The sequence below is a fragment of the Littorina saxatilis genome, linkage group LG13 (assembly GCF_037325665.1).
Source record: "Littorina saxatilis isolate snail1 linkage group LG13, US_GU_Lsax_2.0, whole genome shotgun sequence".
Lineage (NCBI taxonomy): Eukaryota > Metazoa > Mollusca > Gastropoda > Littorinimorpha > Littorinidae > Littorina > Littorina saxatilis.
The window spans coordinates 31,344,233-31,367,465 of NC_090257.1; the positions used below are offsets into that span (position 1 = coordinate 31,344,233).

The window sequence follows — 23,233 nt, forward strand, 5'->3', positions numbered from 1 at the left end:
TAATACATTGTCATTGTGAATAAATATTATTATTACATTGACGAGAAAATAAATATTATTATTACATTGACGAGAAAACTATTTTGATGTGTGTTTGTAGTTGGTTCAGCTTGTGCCACACATTGATTTGAAAAAGTGTGTTTATTTATTTATATTTAAGATACAGAAGTGCAACACTAAAATCATGTAGTTTGTAACATGCATAGTGTAGTTGGTATATTTTTGTGTGCAAGGAGCATGGGGGTGGGTGGGGAGTGTTCACAGCTTTTTATGATTTTCAAATGTGTATACGAATTTAACTAATAAAAACAAGTTAATACTGCCATTGTCACATCCACCTTTGTTTTTGTGTCACCATGAGATAGCGAAAGCGGTCAGATATATTTCACATGTGGATTGTGTGGTGGTGTCTCACCTCACTCATACCTCAAAGTCATTGAAACAAGTAGTTATAAGTTATCACTTGCAGAATCAGGTCTGCTCTTTTTTAAACTGTTTTGTCAACATAACAACAAATTCTACGGTACACAACTTACTTTTCCAATCAACTCAACAACTTACTCTTTTCTCCAAGTTAAATTTACTTTCCATCCTGTCTCAAGTAAACAATAACCAACACATAAACATTCACAGGCACATTCACCCATCCTCTCAGATAACGAAAAGCACAATCATTAGTCCACAAAGCTATGTGTAGCTAACAGTTAATTTACCACTGAAAGTCAGTTCTTGTAAAGACTTGCTCAAAGTACACACACATTAAGCATTCAAGTATTGATCATAGTATGTCACAAATTTGACATTATTCGAGCACACACACACTTGGCCAAATAATGCACACCTGATCTGAATGTATTTATTTAAAACGAAAATACTAAAAAGAATTGGTGATTTACCAACAAAATAAATAAATTAAAAAAATATAATAATAATGCGACAAATAGAACACAAACACAGCTCAGTAGCGGGACGGGTCAAGCTGACACTGACCGTACCAGTGGGCACTGCCAGCCGTGTTGTTTACAAACCCAAACACAGGGCGATAGCTGGACGGGTCAAGCTGACACTGACCGATATTTATGTGAAAACACGCACCGCGCTTCATCTGTGTGTTTCGCGTGTGACATCCCCGATGGATGGTTGGGACTGAACCAGGCTTTAGAGTCCTTATTGTTTTAATTCCGAAACTTCTCACCAATGCCTCACGTGGAGGGTAGCAGTCACCTTCGAAATGTTCATGGCAAATCGCAGACGACGAAGTCGGTGTCCCATACTAAGATACTTTGGGCCAAAGTTTACTCTTTTCTCTTGCACGAAACGTACCCACCTATCACGGACTGGTTTTTTTTTCCGGGAAGCGGTGCAAGGTGTAGCCATCGGCTTGTTTATTTGTGCATCGCCCAACCGCACAATATAGGCCATTGGAAGTTTTTCTTCGTTTTGGTTCAGAACTAACACTATCCGAGATATGCGCCGCCATTGTTGACTACATACGCTGACGTCACGAGGCAAATGATCACGTGGGCGCGGTTTTCACAGGTGCAAAAGGTTATCCGAAGTAGATTTTATTCAATATAAAAAAAAAGAAGCATTTTTCGGAAAAAAGATTTTCGGCATGCGACTTCACTTAGTATGTAGATGTTTTGTGCAAAGTTTCATTTTTCAATGTGGATGACCTTTAAGGTACGTTAAGGTAAGGTAAGGTAAGGTTAGCTTAGCTAAAGTAAGGTAAGGTAATTAAGGTAAGGCCAGGTAAGATAAGGTAAGGTAAGGTTAGTTCAGATTAAGGAAGGTAAGGTAATTAAGGTAAGATAATGTGAGGTAGGGCTAGGAATTTTTCAATATTCTTGTTTCTTATCTTAACTACTGACATTTGTAACCATCCTAGAGAAACATTGTGATATGCAAGGTATTTTTCAATGGAACCAGTGTCGGTGGCAGGTGTTTCATAAAACAATGTTAATCAAAGGGCAAAAGGGATACACTGAACAATAACCATTCACAAGTGTCACGACAAGCGGTCAAACTAAGCAGTGATAAATACCATATATTGCTATTTCATATGTTACATGGATTTCCATTGGTCAATTGGGCAAAACTGAGCTCAGTGCAAAAGTGATATCAGTTTTGATATCGACGACCTCTTTATTGCTTCCCCACTTCAAAAATAAAAACACCTAAATTTAAAAACAAACAAATATATATATGAAAATGTAATTATCCCAGAATTTAGTTGAGCAAGTGACTAAAGACTTTTTAAAAGGAAAGACATTTTAAAATACTGAAAAGTACAAGAAAAGAGTGAACAAAAAAAAATAATAATCAGAGAGAGGGATATGGAACAGCCAAAACTGAGACAAATACTTTTGTAATTTCTTTACAGTAAATACAAAATGTCCAGAGAATTAGCAATATATCTAACATTGACGGACTGTGTGATGATATCTTCTGCTATTGGTCTGTTTCGACAGTGATATCAAAATCTTGACCTCCGGTCTCGATTTTGATATCACTGTCTCAACAGACCATAGCAGAAGATATCATCACACAGTCCGTCAATATTGGGTAATGTTTAAGGCAATATACTTTTAACCGTTTAAATACAAGCAATGTTCGCACAGCGAGTAAACACACACCTAATTCCTGTTCAACAACTCTTCCAACCAGCTGCGTTACGCTCACACGTTAACCGCCATTCTTCAACACAGCGACGCCGTCCCAATAAGCTCTATTCAAAGGACAAAGGCGCTTTCATTTTGCAATTCTTTGCAATGAAAATGCATGAGTATCGGACAATAAATAGGGCCACTCGGTTCCGTGTTCCAGCGAAAACACTTATTATTCAATTGGCTGAGTTCTATTGTTCCCAATGTCAGTAGATCAATCTATGTTTCTGGGTCATTGGAGCGAGTCTTTGAGGGGATGGAAGAAATTTCAAGCGTGCAAATTCGCTTAGTACATATAAACGAATGTGCATATCAGGTACGTACACTGGTTTAGTTCACTATAAACCAGCTTTGCCCGTTATAAACTGGTTTTGCCGTTTAGATCTTTCATCAGGGTGCACTCCGATTATTTCGTAGTCAGTCAACATCAAGCAGTATTATGGGTCTTTGTACTGTCTCCTTTCGAAACGTGCTTACACATATTCGTCAAGCTGGTAGTCCTGCTACCTCGTTATTGTACATTTTGTGTCTATTAAGATTCTTCCTGAAAATTAAATCTTTTCGACGTGCATCGCACCCCTCCCCCTCTCTGAAGTCTTTCTTCTCCCACTTTCCCGTACTCGTTATAATTTTAACACGCATACGATTCTCCCCTTTTCTTCCTTGATTGATTGCCTGATGCTTACTGGCTGAGTGTGCGAGTGATTAACTACATGACTGATTTTAAAAATGTTACACAAAATATACGTACGATATATTCACTATCTTCTCTTGTTAAAAAAACACAAGACAAATAACAACAGAAATAGCTCAAATAACTCTCGTGAATAAAGGCAAACAATTATTAGTTTCCATCTTCTTTTTCATCCGCTGTCTGTCTGTCTGTTTCTCTCTCAAATAAACTCGGCACTTCAATGACCTTTACTTTGTGACAGGTTCAACCATGCTTCTCATCGAATGCTGTGAGGCGAGTGCCAGGAATATTAAATCAATTTAAATTCCCTCGTCGGAACGATTGATGACTACGACCGTTTGTCGACGTGCACCATTTCGAACACATCAAAGCACACACATAGAGATTTTTTCTTTTCTTGTCTGTTTATCACCAAAGGGTTTTTCGACAAAACATGCTTTGAGTGAATTTCTTTGAAGAATAGATTAGTACAAAGTTCAATGCACAATGTGTGAGAACTACCTATTCAGGTCCATGACTTCGCGATCAAAGAAAGGGTGTCCTGACTCCACTGTGCATGCATAACAGAAGGTACTTATCAGGTACGGAACTGAGAATTGAACAGGTTCAAGAAAACATTAAACAGTCAAGCGCTAACGATGCATATGTCATGAGTACGATGGATCATCTATTCTACCTCTTCTTCTTTTCACATTTAGTCAAGTTTTGACTACATGTTTTAACATAGAGGGGGAATCGAGACGAGGGTCGTGGTGTATGTGTGTGTGTGTGTGTGTGTGTGTGTGTGTGTGTGTGTGTGTGTGTGTGTGTGTGTGTGTGTGTGTGTGTGTGTGTGTGTGTATGTGTGTAGAGCGATTCAGACTAAACTACGTACTGGATCGATCTTTATGAAATTTGACATGAGAGTTTCTGGGAATGATATCCCCGGACGTTTTTTTCATTTTTTCGATAAATACCTTTGATGACGTCATATCCGGCTTTTTGTAAAAGTTGAGGCGGCACTGTCACACCCTCAATTTTTAATCAAATTGATTGAAATTTTGGCAAAGCAATTTTTGACGAAGGCCGGACTTTGGTATTGCATTTCAGCTTGGTGGTTTAAAAATTAATTAATGACTTTGGTCATTAAAAATCTGAAGATTGTAATAATTTTTTTTTTATAAAACGATCCAAATTTACGTTTATCTTATTCTCCATCATTTTCTGATTCCAAAAACATATAAATATGTTATATTTGGATTAAAAACAAGCTCTGAAAATTAAAAATATAAAAATTATGATTAAAATTGAATTTCCGAAATCGATTTAAAAACAATTTTATCTTATTCCTTGTCGGTTCCTGATTCCAAAAACATATAGATATGATATGTTTGGATTAAAAACACGCTCAGAAAGTTAAAACGAAGAGAGGTACAGAAAAGCGTGCTATGCAGCACAGCGAAACCACTACCGCGCTAAACAGGCTCGTCAGTTTCACTGCGTTTTGCACGAACGGCGGACTACGGTCATTGTGTAAAAATGCAGTGCGTTCAGTTTCACTTTGTGAGTTCAACAGCTTGACTAAATGTAGTAATTTTGCCTTACGCGACTTGTTTACTTTGTAAAAACGGACTTTTCTTTAAAAAAAAAAATCGAAAATTCCAAAATTCCATTTCAATGATAGCCTTTTAACAATAACAATACGCCGTTAAGTGTATAGAAAAAAATGCCAGCTGTGTAATGAACCCAATCAGCTGAGTAGGCACTAGGTGATCATTCCATCTTATAGATTGATTGTTTTTGTGTTTGTCTGTTATTGTGTTTGTTTATTACATTTAGTCAAGTTTTGACTAAATGTTTTAACATAGAGGGGGAATCGAGACGAGGGTCGTGGTGTGTGTGTGTGTGTGTGTGTGTGTGTGTGTGTGTGTGTGTGTGTGTGTGTGTGTGTGTGTTTGTGTGTGTGTGTGTGTGTGTCTGTGTGTGTCTGTGCGTGTGTGTGTGTAGAGCGATTCAGAACAAACTACTGGACCGATCTTTATGAAATTTTACATGAGAGTTCCTGGGAATGATATCCCGGGACATTTTTTTCCCTTTTTTTCGATAAATACCTTTGATGACGTCATATCCGGCTTTTTGTAAAAGTTGACGCGGCACTGTCACACCCTCATTTTTCAATCAAATTGATTGAAATTTTGGCCAGGCAATCTTCGACGAAGGCCGGACTTCGGTATTGCATTTCAGCTTGGTGGCTTAAAAATTAATATATGACTTTAATCATTAAAAATCTGAAAATTGTAAAAAAAATAATTTGTTTTTAAAACGATCCAAATTTACGTTCATCTTATTCTTCATCATTTTCTGATTCCAAAAACATATAAATATGTTATATTCGGATTAAAAACAAGCTCTGAAAATTAAAAATATAAAAATTATTATTAAAATAAAATTTCCGAAATCGATTTAAAAACAATTTCATCTTATTCCTTCTGGGTTCCTGATTCCAAAAGCATATAGATGTGATATGTTTGGATTAAAAACACGCTCAGAAAATTAAAAAGAATGGAGATAAAGAAAAGCGTGCTATCCTTCTCAGCGCAACTACTACCCCGCTCTTCTTGTCAATTTCACTGCCTTTGCATCGAGCGGTGGACTGACGATGCTACGAGTATACGCTCTTTCTGTAAAAATGCAGTGAGTTCAGTTTCATTCTGTTAGTTCGACAGCTTGACTAAATGTTGTAATTTTGCCTTACGCGACTTGTTATTGTGTGTGTGCGTGCGTGTGCACGCGTGCATTCGTGAATGACTTTCACATTGCCAAACTATATTCCTTGTGTTTGAACACCCTCGCCACCATAACAAACATCAGCGATTTTCATCTTGCCGCTCTATGATTCAGGTACCTAACAACCATCAATCCCCACCACAACCACCACCACCAGCTACGACAACGACGTCGACGACAAGAAGAAGAAGAAGAAGAAGAAGAAGAAGAAGAAGAAGAAGAAGAAGAAGAAGAAGAAAAAGAAGAAGAAGAAGAAGAAGAAGAAGAAGAAGAAGAAGAAGAAGAACAACAACAACAACAACAACAACAAAAACAACAACAACAAACACCACCTCGCCTCTCACCTTGCCGCTCTCATGCAGGTACTGCGTGATGGAGATCAGCAGGTGCTTCATGCCGAAGCGTGACGTCACTTCCTCCGAGAACTCATCCCAGGGCATGACGGGAACGACGAGGGCGTTGCCCCGCTCCTCCAGCCAGTTCTCCACCTCCACCCAGAAGGTGGGGATGACGCGCATGACGTTGGGGAAGAGCTTGCGGTCGTTGGCGAGGGCTTCAATGGCCTCCCGCAGCTTGTCGAATCCGTGGAAGGTCTTGCAGGAGGTGGTGGTCACCTCGGTCTGCACGGTGAACTTGGCCTGCAGCAGCTTCATGTACGTCTTGAGCGACTCGGACAGCGTGGGCGAGATGACGGGCCGCGTCTCGATCTCCTTGATGCGCGACTCGATCATCGTCTGCACGTGGAACACACACAGGAAGCACGTGAGGTACGTGACAGGTATTGTTTGCACCTCGGTATCTTGTTTCTCGTTTTACAAAATCGGTCAAATATCGTGTTTGGTCATTTTAGAAAATCAATACGACAGACAAAAAAATATAAGATTTATTCCAACCACGTGCAGTACATAGGAATGTTCCAGAATGTGGTTGCGTGATTTTCAAAATAAGTCCAAAAAATATGTAATCATGACCGGACCACATTTATTAAAAGTTCATTCAGTCGAACCTGCCCGTGCGACCAGTCTTGAAGATCCAAGACAAGTTTTTCTTCTATAGAATTCACATTTCCAGAACCACGGTTGGCCTAGTGGTAAGGCGTCCGCCCCGTGATCGGGAGGTCGTGGGTTCGAACCCAGGCCGGGTCATACCTAAGACTTTAAAATTGGCAATCTAGTGGCTGTTCCGCCTGGCGTCTGTCATTATGGGGTTAGTGCTAGGACTGGTTGGTCCGGTGTCAGAATAATGTGACTGGGTGAGACATGAAGCCTGTGCTGCGACTTCTGTCTTGTGTGTGGCGCACGTTATATGTCAAAGCAGCACCGCCCTGATATGGCCCTTCGTGGTCGGCTCGGCGTTAAGCAAACAAACAAACAAACAAACCTGGCTATAACGAACTTTTGGTCGGGTGGTCGTCAGAGACAGGTTCGAACGTACCAAGTTTACCTGCCTTCCCGCGTTAAACAGCATGTGCTGCACCACAGAAATGCCCGTGAGGGTATATACTGGAAGGTAGATCTCGTCAAGCAGATAAAGAATAAAATCTGTCTTTACCTGTCGTTTTTCAAGATGTGTGCCCAACCTCTCACGAACTTCTCGCGTAATCTCAGAAGCTCGTTTGGCGGTGACCTTGTCGCTCTTTGTTCCAACCAGCACGACCACCAGCTTGTTGGTTTTAGCGATCATCCAATCAAACCACGATCCGACCTTGAAAAACACACACACACAATAACAGATAAGATTTATTTCTTGTAATCTTGCTTGTACTGAGTCAAACTCTCCCACGTGACATTATAGGCCAGTCACTGTGGAGGGGTGTGTCTGAAACACGGAGAAGGAGCACGTGTAGAAAGCTTGCCTCACAAAAAGCAAGAGTATTCACTCTTTCACAACCCACACAAATTCGACAGAGTTATTTCCAAACATCGTCTATCCGAGTAGCTTTCTCTCTGGCGAAAGCGAACTGCGGCCATACGAAGAAAGCACATCATAAAACAGATACAGAAAAGCAAGTGAATAGACTCAATAACTGTTACTTCAGTACTCACATGTTCATTAAAGTGTTCGGTGGAGTAGTCTGCCATACTGAATGTGAGCACAGTGATGGAGGGCTGCTCGTGAAACAGGTAGTGGGGGTACAGGTAGAACGGGTCACCGCAGAAATCCCACAGGCACAGGTTCAATGATTTACCTGCACAAACATATGAATAAATCAATGAATATTCTCGTTCATGCTAAAGCATGCTATAAAGAGGAACAATGAGCGTGCAAGAGAATGTAGGGGTACAGGCAGGTTTCACGGTAATCAGACTCTTTGATGTGTGTAAACTTTGCCTTCAAATTACTTGCTTACTGTGTTGATTTTCATCATTTTTTCTGCTTGGCATGAGTAAGTATGGTATTTGCAATACAAAAAAATAAATAAAAGCTAAAATGTTTGTGTTTGAGCAATTATTTGAGCGCGTTTTTCGAAGCGAACGTGTGAATCCTGACAGACACCATTTCCTTCTGTCACATGACCCCATCTCAAAGTGTGATTCAAGCAGACACGAAAATAACACACAAAACTTATGATAATGGGGTTATTAATTCAATTAATACACAAGGTTAGTCTCTGACTAGAGAAAATAGGGAAACAATATCAAATGGGAGCATAAAACCGTTTCTGGAAAAATTTTCAATCACCACCGAAAGTGTCTGTCAGTAAAAAAAACCACGTGCTTTGTTTGCAAAGCAAAGCCTAATTTTACACATCGCGTGCTTTTGTCTGTTATTCTTGCTTGTGAACATCATTTTATTGATGTTCTTCACTGGAAAGCAGGTGTATCATCAACAGTATCACAAAATCGCAAAGAATGAACATTTTTGTTGTGATCCGACCGGTGTCTGTAGACTGAATCACACGTTCGGCAAACTTCGTTTTTAACGGAAATAACCGAGCCTTTAATCGGAAACGACGTTTCAACCGCTTCATATCGTCTGCAGGAAGAAAAAGAGGAATGCGATACCCAGTGAGTAAAACATTTAATCGTTTTTAGTGCCTTTTGATCAAGTTTTGTTGCGTCTGTCAGCAACGTTCGTCAACCCAACGTTCGGCACAGCGACGCACGCATACGGATTTGCAGCGTTTGCATTCGGAAAGTGAGGGATTTGTGAGTTCGTTTGCATAATTTCAATCGCTAGTAGGTTTTCCCTTCGTCTCCCATTCTTGTGTGTACATGTTATTGGCATTTCATTGTGTAAATTGAAAGTTTGTGAGTAACAGTAGTAAAATCTGTCGAACGTTGGCAACGCTGACAGACGGAAATATCGAACGTTGCCTTCAATGACAGACTGGCTTGGCGATCGTACTTTCGATTCGTAGGAACACAATATATAGAGACAACAATGTGCGCTCGTTACCACAACGGTCATGAACCGGTGTAACACAAAATTTTTACTCCACGAAAAATTGACTCGGACGGAGTAAACTTCCAGTAAAAATCTTGTACGAAAAAAGAACTCACAAGGAACTAAATTTTTACTCCCCAAATATTTACTCCCAGTAAACATCTCGTACGAGAAACTTAGGGCCTACTCCTTCGTTTATAATTCGCGCAATATCCCATTTACGTGCAATCCCGTTTTGCCGCCGTCCCATTTTGGCGACATTTAACAAGCCAAGCGTCATTTTACTACCGCATCCCATTTTGGCGCAATCCCGTTTCGCCGCTATCCCATTTTTTTGAATTTTTTTTTTCTTTTTACATTTAGTCAAGTTTTGACTAAATGTTTAACATAGAGGGGGAATCGAGACGAGGGTCGTGGTGTATGTGTGTCTGTGTGTGTGTGTGAGTGTGTGTGTGTGTGTGTGTGTGTGTGCGTGTGTGTGTGTAGAGCGATTGAGAGTAAACTACTGGACCGATCTTTATGAAATTTGACATGAGAGTTACTGGGTATGATATCCCCGGACGTTTTTTTCAGTTTTTCGATAAATGTCTTTCATGACGTCATATCCGGCTTTTTTTAAAAAGTTGAGGCGGCACTGTCACACCCTCATTTTTCAATCAAATTGATTGAAATTTTGGCCAAGCAATCTTCGACAAAGGCCGGACTTCGGTATTGCATTTCAGCTTGGTGGCGTAAATATTAGTTTATGACTTTGGTCATTAAAAATCTGAAAATTGTAATTAAAATTATTTTTTTATAAAACGATCTAAATGTACGTTCATCTTATTCTTCATCATTTTCTGATTCCAAAAACATATAAATATGTTATATTCGGATTAAAAACAAGGTCTGAAAATTAAAAATATAAAAATTATTATCAAAATCAATGGACGTCTACCCACAACACGCCACTGGATGCCGCGTGGTGCCAGTCGTGAAAACCAGGTTCTTTGTCCCACAGTGAGACATTCAAGTTGGGGACTTTGTGACCGCTGACTTTGTCAGCATGGATGGAAAGGTGGAGAGATACAGGGCGGTGATCATCCCCAAGTCAACCCATTTCCCCGATGGGCCAGATCGAGAGGAGATCTGTGTGAAGTGTTTGCGCGCAAAAGACAATGGGAGATACTATGTCTTTCCTAATGTTGATGACATTTAATGCTTGCCAATGGCTCAGATAAAAAAAAATCCCACCAACGAACCATGAACAACAGGGGGGATTACTATTTTGACATGTGACCAAGTCTCATTTGAGCGTTCACAGTGTTACCTGAGAATAGCACACCCCCTTGAATTGGGACCAAAGAAAAAGCGTTGTATATATGCATTTTTGAATGCTTTTCTAAAGTCATAAGTTCATTTGTGAAAAAAATAAATTTTTAGGGATTGTTTTGCTGAATGCATGCAGTTAAGAAATTGACCCCGTTTTCAAATTTAGGGGGTAGGGTTGCCCCATAGCCCACGTATGTCTGTGTGACTGTGTCAAATATCAATCTACTTTGCGTACAAACTGTATAGATGTTTGTTTTTCGATTTTAGAATGATTTCTTAAGCTGGTTAGAACTTCTGAGGTCTACAGGAAACGATAAAGATAAAAAATGTACAAAATATAAGTAGCGTCCTTTATCTTACCATTGTTCTGATCAATACTGTCCCTTTATTTGCAAGTTAACCGTTTTTATTAATGTGTTCAATGAGTATGTTAAACATTATTATCAAAGGTTGCTTTAAACAGCACCTTTGGGCAGTTATTATGCACTGAAGTTGTAAAAGCATGTTTTGGGGTTTTTAGGATATAGCGTCTTGGAACGCCAATCATCTTGGAAATACGAATGTTCATATAAAAAATTATAATTTTTTTTACTGTTTTGGATAGATAAAAAGTTGAACTCTTGGTGCAAACTGTTTTTTGGCCCCTGTTTGACTATTTATTATTTTGGAATATTGTGTGTGAGAGGGAAACTGCAATCCTCAATATCGTGCCTACAGGTGAAATGGGTCACGACAAAAATAGATATATTGAGTAGGGAGGATAACAAAAAGTCGTGGTTGTACGGATCAAATCGTGATTATAAATCTACAGTTTGTAGAACCCTGTTCGTGAAACACGTAGCAGAGAATCAAGAATCGAACCCTGTCACCGCTAAATTCACACAGGCACAATTGTTAACTATTTACCTGTTTAGATATATGTCATAGTTACAGGTTTTATGTTTTGATTACTTGCCAAAAATCAACAGTGATCGTACTGGTACTAGAGAGCTGAAGATGCAACAGATAGTGTATGTTGAGGTAAAACGGGTCACAGAAACAATCCAACCGACAAGAAATCAACAGCTTTACTTACCTGTATTCATATGTATTCAAATATTCACATAATCATACTCGTATTTGCGTTTGTTAAATATAGTCAAGATATTCTCAGTGCGTACCTGAGATTTTCTCACGAGACTACCAAAAAGGGGTAGTTACTTGGAATTAAATGTCTAACTATTATGAAGCGTCAAATTTAAAACCATCTGCCTAAATATCTAAAACATTGAAAGAAAATCTGCAATGGTACAAAACACACAGAGGTGTTTACTGTTAGCAAACGATCAGCATAACTACTCATCTCGGCTATACTAACAGCTCTACCCGTCACCATCAACTGCTTTCTTGGCTTTCTTGGCAATCTATGTTCTGTACTAAAGATTTTTTTATCATGATCTGCATCTCGTTGTTACAAACAAAAACATTTGTCATTAGTTAGCAGAATGACATTAATCCTTTCTACATACTACAAATACTACATGCATATTGCCGGAATTCCTGCTACATTAAAAGTTCAAGTAAGAAAACCGCGTCTGATACAGGACGGGTTTTAACCGTCGCTTTCACTACTTACGTTAAGATCGAAACATTTCCAAACACTATTATCATTCGTCAAATTCTACAAAAAAACTATTCTCAGTATCAAAACGACATGCAAAGGGCCGACGATTTTATGCAACCCATTAATGCTATATCTGAAAATGCTCACAGCCAATTATTGTTCTACCAAAAACATGCAACTACGTCCGTTTGTACAAGCAAAGGAAAAGTTTTAAAGCTGCAATTGTAAAATATTTAAACGTAAGTAATCCACAGCTCACCGAAATTCGGAATATCTGGATTCCTTTTGCCTGTAACTGGTATCATAAACATACCACATTTAAAAGACGTATTCCTATTTTTCTTATTTGGCGGAGGTGTACAAATGTTTTAAATATATTCTTGTATTTTTCTTCTAAAATAATGGTGATGTGAATCAGACATTTGATGACACAACTCTTAAATGATTATAACCGCTCTTCCAAAGATGTGTTCAGTTTTTTTCTTCTCATAAATCGATTCTGAACATTTTTGAAGATGCGACAATCCAAAACGGACATGACAAGCTAAAGGTGTTCGCAAATGTATACTTGTGTGTTTGAAAAGGAGAAAGAATGAGAAGGCGCATAAAATAACCAAATTCGACAACAGAGAAAGGCATAATAGATTTACAGTATGTGCGTATTTTTGTTTGTGGTCGTTCGGGTGCTTGCTTTGCCCTACTTTCGTTGATTTCGTTGATTTGCGGGAATTTAATCAAGAAGAAGTGTTTGTAACCTTTAAAAATGTCAATGTTATGACTGTTTTATGCTGTATTCAATTTCGTCGTCGTTCTCATTTGCATTTGTCTCTCTCTTTTTTCTTCGGTTTTTATTAAAATCAGGTTGTAAGATAAGCCATTGCGCTTCAAAACAGTTTACCCTTATCAAAAAAGATCAGCCAGCTAGTTTTCATTCACTCACCAGGTTTCCCGTCCTCTACGTCATAATCGAAGCTCATTTCGTAAGCGTCGATGCCTGCCGCCGTTTCTGTGACGTCATCAGACAACCTGGATTGGTTGTCAACCAGAGAGTGGATGAGACTGGACTTGCCGCTACGGTGAGAACCGACCACCAGCACTTTGACTCCCTGGTATGTCTGCAAGAGAAATAGCAAAGACATCATAAATGACGTCATTAAGGGGCCGACGCAACAATTGTAACGGTGTATTATTTTGAGCCGCATAAAAGTCATGCAAAGTTAAGATTACTATTATAGACCTGTGCTTGAAACATACATCCTATTGGGCCCTTAGAAAACCAGTTAGCTGACGATGATGTTGAAGATAATATATTGATAGCAACGCCACAATCACAGAAGGTTAACAAAAACAAGAAGTGTAGGTTATTGGAACGTTTAATTATCAATCAATCAATCAATCAATATGAGGCTTATATCGCGCGTATTCCGTGGGTACAGTTCTAAGCGCAGGGATTTTTAAATTAAAATTTTTTTTTAATGCAATTTATATCGCGCACATATTCAAGGCGCAGGGATTTATTTATGCCGTGTGAGATGTATTTTTTTTACACAATACATCACGCATTCACATCGGCCAGCAGATCGCAGCCATTTCGGCGCATATCCTACTTTTCACGGCCTATTATTCCGAGTCACACGGGTATTTTGGTGGACATTTTTATCTATGCCTATACAATTTTGCCAGGAAAGACCCTTTTGTCAATCGTGGGATCTTTAACGTGCACACCCCAATGTAGTGTACACGAAGGGACCTCGGTTTTTCGTCTCATCCGAAAGACTAGCACTTGAACCCACCACCTAGGTTAGGAAAGGGGGGAGAAAATTGCTAACGCCCTGACCCAGGGTCGAACTCGCGACCTCTCGCTTCCGAGCGCAAGTGCGTTACCACTCGGCCACCCAGTCCATTATCGACAAAACAAAACGTTACATTTACAGTGCGTCGGCCCAGTGGTCTTTGAAGTAGACAGATAGACAAACACTTATGATATAAATCATGAACTTATCTCAAAATCGTCGACGAATCTCTCTTGCAAAATGCCGGCCAGGTAATCCACTTAGCCTTTAGCAGTGAAACTCATTCTGGATTTCACAGAAGGTTCGTCTTTAAAAACGATTCATCCAACCAACATACAATAAACGCTCCTGTGCCTGACCTTGACATCAGCCTGAGATTCCTGGAAGAAATCCATGATGGTCTTGAGGCCGGACTCGCACACGTCCTGAGGCGGGTAGATGAGAGGGTTCGAATCCAAGAGTAGCTCCTGGTCAGTCTCCCCGTCCAGCTTCTTCAGGGCCGCCCAGGACAGGGTTCGAATCTTGTTGGAGGCGAGGTCCAGGCGGCGCGAGAGATGCATGAGATGTCCAGGGAACTTGACCAGGTTGTTGTCGGACAGGTCCACGGAGGCGATCCAGTGACGGTTCTGCCCCTTGACGTTGAAGGAAGGGACTTTGCCCACCTGCGGGGAAAAGGTGATTACAGGTGACTGTCACTTAAAACGGCTATTTCACGTACGTGTGAGAGATTAACGGGGTAGAGGAACATGTTTATAGCATGTTTTATTCACGTTACAATCGTTTCACAAAAAGATCATAATTATAGAACGATTACAAGCAAAATGCTAATGAGCACGTTCTAAAAATAATAACAAAGACACATGCACGATTATAACACAATAGTACATACACACTATAAAGCACACATTACACACACTAAGGCGAATGCATTTTGTGTTTGCACTGGTATGACGAAACGTGCGTGCGTGCTGTGTGTGTGTGTGTGTGTGTGTGTGTGTGTGTGTGTGTGTGTGTGTGTGTGTGTGTATGTCCGTGTGTGTGTGTGTGTGTGTGTATTTGAGTTTGTCTGCGTGTTTGTCTCCATGTCTGTGTTCGTCTACGTGCGTGCGTATAATCTATCTGTCTCTCGTGTTAGTGTGCATACGTGTGTGCGTGCGGATTTAACCCTCACCTGGTTTTGACTAGCATTGAAACACTCCAATCTCGGGAGCTGAAACACGTCGGGAGGTAGAAGAACTATGCGGTTGTTGGAAATGTCAAGGTCACGTAGATGCCTCAGGTTACGTATATCACGGGGAACGTCCCTAGAAACGAAGGCAGAAAATGTAATGGAAAGTTCAGGTTCACAACAGACCTTATTTTAAAAAATCCGAACAGATAAAACAAACGTCAAATTTCAACTGGCATGTCACTGAAAAATCAAAAGACTTCAAAATTCCAGCCTCAAAAGTGGCGCAGCTCCGCTTAAATCGTAATGCTAGCCATGAATTCCACCAGCACTAGCAACAACAACGTCACTTAATTTACTTGTGAAACGAAAGACTGGCCTTTTAGCTTTCATTAAAAATGTAGTCCCTCAACTGGCTCACTGGCTCAAAAGTAATCAACAGCTCAATACAGTGGCCCAAACTAAGACTTTGTGGGGCTAGTAGCGGTTATAAAGTCCACGAAAAATCTAGAAGAAGAACGGATATGTTGAAAGGGTTAAGAGAGTATTATATTGCAAAGAAACGACAACAAGCAATGCATCGATTGAACATTAGATTTTCCTTCTTTGTGCCATTTTACGTCAGAGGTCGACTTTAACTGGTATTTAGGCGGCTGGACGAGACTACGAGAGTGCACGTTTGGGTGCATTCAATCGTAAACAATTGAAAGGAATTGTAACTAACATGAATCGATACATATTACAATGATGCCCAAATCAGCAAACAATTTGTTGTCAACATGAAGCCATACCTGAGGTTATTGCTGCTGACTCTCAACATCTCCAGCTTCTTCAGACTGCTGATGTCTTTGAAGACAGTGTTGAGGTTGTTGCTGTCTAGCACCAGAAACTGCAACCAATCAATCAACCAAAATTAATTGTCAATTACTTGGTTGATTCGGTGTTGAATTCGTTATTGACCGTATTAGTCCAATTCTTATGAACCATCCACAAGCGGAAACCTACAAATGAGTATTTAGTCAAGCCTATGAATTTATCACACACGAACACAATGGACCCTGTGCAATAATAATTGCACCATGTTTAAAAATAAAAAAAAAGTTTTTGTTGTTGTTGAATGAACTAGAAACGAAAACTCTAGCTCTCTAACTGCATCGCAAACATCAGTCATAACTGCATTTCTAGGGAAAGCAGACGCAAACAGACAAGTTTTGTTTAGTTGGGTTAAACAAATCCCAGAACAATTCATAAAGCCACGCATATACGATGTCTCTTTGCCGGCAGCTTTCAATCAAACATTGTACAATACCTGTAATTTTTTCAACTTCTCGAGCCCTAAAGCGGTGTCAAGCTGGTTATTGCTAAGGTCCAGCCGGCACAGATTGCGCATGCCCCGCAGACAGGCGGGAACTCTGGTGAGCTGGTTGTCGTTGAGACGGAGCTCGATCAGCAGCTCCAAAGACTTCATGGCGTCAGGGAACGAGGCGTCCGACAGGTGGTTGTGGCCCAGGTCGAGGCGTTCTAGGTGCTCCAGGTAAGCTATCAAGGAGTCTGGCACCATCTGCAGCTGTTTAAAAACAATCAGAAATCTATCGTTGTCAATATTTTACAGAATCATCAATTCTTCTGTTGGCACCAAATCCAAGAAGGGACAGCCTGTTTGTGTTTCCAGGTGCTCATGCTAAGGCCAAAAAAAATAGGTCTGTTTACGGTAACCCGACCGACCCTAGTTTTTAGGCCCGACCCTAATCTTTTTTTTGGATCGTCTGAAAAAAAAAAAACGCATCCAAAATAGAGCTGTTTGCGCTCAAACAGCAGACGACAGAAGGGAGGTAAGCTCAAAGTACTGTTTATAGTTATGTTGGGCAAAAACAGGGATTGATGAGAAGAAATGAACTGTAAAACATCATAGAGAGGGGAGAAAAAAATAAAAAAATAAAAAAAAAAGAAAAAAAGAAGAAAAAAAAAAAGCCGACCTACCGACCCTATTTTTTCACCCTATGTTACCGTAAACAGACCTATCTTTTTTTGGCCTAAGCTATCAAGGAGTCTGACACTATCTGCAGCTGTTTGAAAACAATCAGAAAACTATTGTTGTCGACGGTTTGATAAACGAAGGGAAGTAAGCGCTCTAAATGCATACGACATGTGTAATAGAGTAAGCGAGAGTTATACGGAACCAGTCTCCTGGCACCTGAGAGAATAACAAGCACTGAAATGAACAAGAAACTTCCATCCTCAAAGTTATCGTTAGGCCAACAAAAAAAATAGGTGTGGTTACGGTAACATAGCCAAAAAAAATAGGGTAGGAAGGTAGGCAATCACTTTTTTTTTAAACTTTTTTTTTCTAATGTGTACAAATTAAACCTACTTGAAATAAGTGTGCGACTCGAGCGCTGATGCTTTCATTGCGTTTTCTGCACTCGTTTTTTTTTCTTTTTACATTTAGTCAAGTTTTGACTAAATGTTTTAACATAGAGGGGGAATCGAGACGAGGGTCGTGGTGTATGTGTGTGTGTGTGTGTGTGTGTGTGTGTGTCTGTCTGTGTGTGTGTGTAGAGCGATTCAGACTAAACTACTGGACCGATCTTAATGAAATTTGACATGAGAGTTCCTGAGAGTTCCTGGGTATGATATCCCCATACGTTTTTTCATTTTTTTGATAAATGTCTTTGATGACGTCATATCCCGCTTTTCGTGAAAGTTGAGGCGGCACTGTCACGCCCTCATTTTTCAACCAAATTGGTTGGAATTTTGGTCAAGTAATGTTCGACGAAGCCCGGACTTAGGTATTGCATTTCAGCTTGGTGGCTTAAAAATTAATTGATGACTTTGGTCATTAAAAATCAGATAATTGTAAAAACAAAATTGTTTTTATAAAACGATCCAAATTTACATTCATCTTATTTTCCATCATTTGCTGATTCCAAAAACATATAAATATGTTATATTCGGATTAAAAACAAGCTCTGAAAATTAAATATATAAACATTATTATCAAAAAAAAATGTTCGAAATCAATTTGAAAACACTTTCATCTTATTCCTTGTCGGTTCCTGATTCCAAAAACATATAGATATGATATGTTTGGATTAAAAACACGCTCAGAAAGTTAAAACGAAGAGAGGTACAGAAAAGCGTGCTATCCTTCTTAGCGCAACTACTACCCCGCTCTTCTTGTCAATTTCACTGCCTTTGCCATGAGCGGTGGACTGACGATGCTACGAGTATACGGTCTTGCTGCGTTGCATTGCGTTCAGTTTCATTCTGTGAGTTCGACAGCTACTTGACTAAATGTTGTATTTTCGCCTTACGCGACTCGACTTGTTTTTCTTTTTTTGACAAATGTAATAAAAAGTTATAGGGTCGGCCCCTAAAAATAGGGTAGGTCGGGTTACCGTAACCACACCTATTTTTTTTTTAGGCCTTATCAACATTTTACATTGTGCCCTTGACATCATCCAACCACTTCTCTCCCCTTTCATTCATTTCCGTTCCTAGAGTTCCTTCCCCTTTTTGCGTGTTTCCCATCCATTTTCTTTCAAACCCTGTTCGTTCCGTGTTGCGTCTGCTTTTTGTTGTCTTTTGTGTTCTTTTCCTGATGAAGCTTCCAGAAGCGAAAATTCGTAATCGTCTTGTGTCGTCTTTGTATTGGTGAGTACAGTAATCCTTTGTTTTTTTTAACATTTTACAGAATCATCAGGCCCCACGTTGACACCACATCCAAGAAGGGATAACACATTGCAACCGTTCCAAATTACTCCCGGCTATGTATGGAACTCTTTGATCCTGTGTAAAAACAGAAACTATCGTGCTTCAACATTTAACGGACGCCAGCTGCATGGACGCAAAGTCTTCATGGTGCGTTTGAAACTTTTGATGTCTACGCGTCTGCTCTAATTACATTTGATTTAGTCAAGTTTTGACTAGTCAAGTTTTGACTAAATGTTTTAACATAGAGGGGGAATCGAGACGAGGGTCGTGGTGTATAGGTGTGTGTGTGTGTGTGTGTGTGTGTGTGTGTGTGTGTGTGTGTGTGTGTGTGTGTGTGTGTGTGTGTGTGGTGTGTGGTGTGTGTGTCTGTCTGTGCGTGTGTGTGTGTAGAGCGATTCAGAGTAAACTACTGGACCGATCTTTATGAAATTTGACATGAGAGTTCCTGGGTATGATATACACAGACGTTTTTTTCATTGGTTTGATAAATGTCTTTGATGACGTCATATCCGGCTTTTTGTAAAAGTTGAGGCGGCACTGTCACACCCTCATTTTTCAATGATTGACATTTTTGTAAAGCATTTTTCGACAAAAGCCGGACTTCCGTATTGCATTTCAGCTTGGTGGCTTAAAAATTAATTTATGACTTTGGTCATTAAAAATCTGAAAATTGTAATTAAAATTATTTTTTTATAAAACGATCCAAAACTACGTTTATGTTATTCTTCATTATTTTCTGATTCCAAAAACATATAAATATGTTATATTCGGATTAAAAACAAGCTCTAAAAATTAAAAATATAAAAAATTATGATTAAAATTAAATGTCCAAAATCGATTTAAAAACAATTTCATCTTATTCCTTGTCCGTTCCTGATTCCAAAAACATATAGATATGATATGTTTGGATTAAAAACACGTTCAGAAAGTTAAAAAGAATAAAGATATAGAAAAGCGAGCTATTCTCCTCAGCGCAACCGCTACCGCGCTCTTCTGGATTGTTAATTTCACTGCTTTTGCCACGAGCGGTGGACAGACGATGCTACGAGTGTACGGTCTTGCGGAAAAAATGCAATGCGTTCAGTTTTATTCTGTGAGTTCGACTGAGCTTGACTAAATGTTGTATTTTCGCCTTACGCGACTTGTTTTGTTCTATACGTCTGACGCCCAACCATGTTATACGCAAATCTATCCAAACTTCAGTTCAATAGAGCATCCAGGCCAGGGTCAGATTAGGGTCGATAGAAGAGGTCGGACATGCAGGAGAAACACGTTGATATTCAATCAAGAAAACAGATACAAATTCATAACTCATCTCGCCTTGACGCGAAAACAAGCAAATGTAACCTCACTTAGCATAACAAGAAATTTCTCCGAGGTAGAAAAAACACCCCCGTCAAAGGGAAATAACCTTCTCAGTTGGTGGCAGTGACTGAGTGAGAATGGTTATTTCCCTTTGACCATGAAGATGTCCCTGTATAAGTCCTTGTATAATTTTAATCCACCAATAACTCCCTAACCGTGTGTTTGACTGGTCCCAATTTTTGTAAGGACCGTCTCAGGAATGTATAGAACCTGTTCACCAAGTTTGGTGACGATCGGTCCGTTCATTCTTGAGATCTATATGCGAACACAAACACACAAACAAACACACAAACACATCGAGCGAAACCTATACACACCCCTATACCGGGGGTGTAATTAAGCTTGCCTTGTTGTGTGGTCCCTCGTGTTTCTCTTGTACTATATGTACTACCCTTTGTCTAACTAAATCTTGTTTGATCAACAACAAACAAAAACCTCTGAGAAAAAATAAAACCCACCAAGCAAACAGACAATCACAAACAACAGACACGCACGCACAATAAAGTCCCCATAATGACATTGGGCGGGGATATAGCTCAGTTGGTAGCGCGCTGGATTTGTATTCAGTTGGCCGCTGTCAGCGTGAGTTCGATCCCAGGTTCGGCGGAAATTTATTTCACAGAGTCAACTTTGTGTGCAGACTCTCTTCGGTGTCCGAACCTCCCCCCGTGTACACTACATTGGGTGTGCACGTTAAAGATCCCACGATTGACAAAAGGGTCTTTCCTGGCAAAATTGCTTAGGCACAGTTAATAATTGTCTACCTATACCCGTGTGACTTGGAATAATAGGCCGTGAAAGGTAAATATGCGCCGAAATGGCTGCAATCTACTGGCCGTATAAAATTTCATCTCACACGGCATCACTGCAGAGCGCCTAGAACTGTACCCACGGAATATGCGCGATATAAGACTCATTGATTGATTGATTGATTGAATGAAAAGAGACACAAATGAATCACTCAGAAATCTCTTACCTTGAGGCTCGGCGCCATGAGTCTTTTAATAGAGGTGGCCACTTGACGCACGTTCTCCAGAGACTCTTTACTGACGTCGAGAAGGCGGAGGGATACAGGGACCTCGTGACGGCGAAAGGGGATGCGACCCGGTTCAAGATGGCGGCCTTCCCGATAGTGCACGTGCGCCAACGGGGTTCCATACGGTCCCCGGTAGGGGGCGCTCTTTGTGCCTCGAGTTTTTGTTCTGGTCGCCATTTTTTTTTTAAATGTTTGTTTTATATTTCACTGTGAACGTTCCCGTGACGGAGAAGATAATGTGTCACGCCTAATTTCGTAAAATGTCTTGTTTCATGCTGGTGTCTCCAAAAGACACAAATTGGGTGGTACAACTAGTTATACACACAACTGTTGTTGTACTCTTCTACTGCCTTTTGGCCATCACAACATGGTGCACATCATGTGTAGAATTAGGATTTCACCATTCTTGTAAACGTTGATGCTTTTATTTCCTGCTACACTTTGATGTAAAGCACGTCCGTTCATAAAAAAAAAGACATGGGCTGATCACACACACACTATTTCACAGTCCTGTTTGACGTTGGGGAAATGCTGTTTCACTGGCAGGGGTAAAGTATCCGTGGCGTGAAAGCAAATACTCAGAGTATGTTTACACACTGCTGACCAAGTTGCCTGCTCCGTGCAGTGATTCATGGTAATTTCCAGATTTCTGCCTTCCCATGGTGCCTTGGGAGGCCCCGCGTCATGGGAAACGGTGATCATCGCGCAAGGTCGCCACCTGATAAGAAATACATAAGAAGAGGGAATTGATAATGTGTTTCAAAATACCCACGTAAGCCTACTTATGCAAAGTCTAGAAATCAGATTTTCTGCAGTAAATCGTTAATCAAAGTTGATATACAGCAGCTATGCAAGAACAATGTTTATTTATTGTACATATATTGAAATATAATATTCAAATATAATATTCAAATATAATATTAATGTTGTAGTCCTTTGTTTGTCTTTATGTTATATGTACCACCACTGCAAATTCTCCATGTGAGATAATAAAGTTAATTTGATTTGATTTGATATCAAGTCGATCACTGAGTATTACCCACAAACAAACACTAAATGTGTCGTGTCCTGCACTCAACATTTAAATAAGTCATCAATCAACAGAATTATTCCTCTTAAGTCATCTCTGAACATTTTAAACCGGGCACCACAGCATCTGACAATGACTTATTTGAAAGTTCCAATACATTTGAACTGGTCTGAGACAAACATGCACAATAAAAAGCATGAAACAAAATTGCAGAAGAAAATAAGTAATATTTCTTCCCAGGTTTGATAACGACTACTTAAAAGCCAGACAGTTTCATCTTAATCACCTGTCCCGCAAATGACACACACAATTTTATTTCCCTGCCAGGAGAAAGGTTTGACTGGGTAACCAGTGCGAGCTTGGACAGCCTGCAATTGGCGTTGAAGGGTTGCGTGTTTCTGCCAGAGTCATCAAGCACTTGTGTGCCACATCTGCGACAGCAAAACGCTCTCGAGTTTTCATGCTTGCCGAGATTACGTCGAGTGCTCTAACTCTGTCAGAGTGAAGAGGAGCAGAAGGGGGCGGGGGGGGGGGGGGGGGGTATTGTGCGCATAAAAAGGAGTGAGCATGCGTGTCTCTCTCGCTGTGTGAGTGAGTGAGTGTGTGTGTGTGTGTGTGTGTGTGTGTGTGTGTGTGTGTGTGTGTGTATAGGTCTCCCGCTCAGATACAATCAATCAATCAATCTTATATCGCGCATATT

At 40.0% G+C, this 23,233-nt stretch overlaps 1 protein-coding gene across 3 annotated transcripts in view; it reads right to left on the reverse strand.

The window, feature by feature from the left end:
• Nucleotides 1–23,233, reverse strand: part of LOC138945483 (malignant fibrous histiocytoma-amplified sequence 1 homolog) — a 60,969-nt gene that overhangs the window by 18,785 nt on the left and 18,951 nt on the right. For 2 of the 3 annotated variants that reach the window (XM_070316916.1, XM_070316915.1), the window contains exons 2-10: nucleotides 21,444–22,221; nucleotides 16,698–16,955; nucleotides 16,180–16,277; nucleotides 15,392–15,524; nucleotides 14,580–14,882; nucleotides 13,368–13,542; nucleotides 8,172–8,314; nucleotides 7,678–7,830; nucleotides 6,471–6,860 (exon numbers count right to left, since the gene is read on the reverse strand). In XM_070316916.1, the coding sequence (XP_070173017.1) occupies nucleotides 6,471–6,860; nucleotides 7,678–7,830; nucleotides 8,172–8,314; nucleotides 13,368–13,542; nucleotides 14,580–14,882; nucleotides 15,392–15,524; nucleotides 16,180–16,277; nucleotides 16,698–16,955; nucleotides 21,444–21,680 (1,890 nt within the window). In that variant the 5' untranslated portion in view covers nucleotides 21,681–22,221. Of the gene's footprint in view, nucleotides 1–6,470; nucleotides 6,861–7,677; nucleotides 7,831–8,171; nucleotides 8,315–12,686; nucleotides 12,723–13,367; nucleotides 13,543–14,579; nucleotides 14,883–15,391; nucleotides 15,525–16,179; nucleotides 16,278–16,697; nucleotides 16,956–21,443; nucleotides 22,222–23,233 lie in introns of all 3 variants that reach the window. The other variant, XM_070316914.1, reaches the window with a different exon arrangement.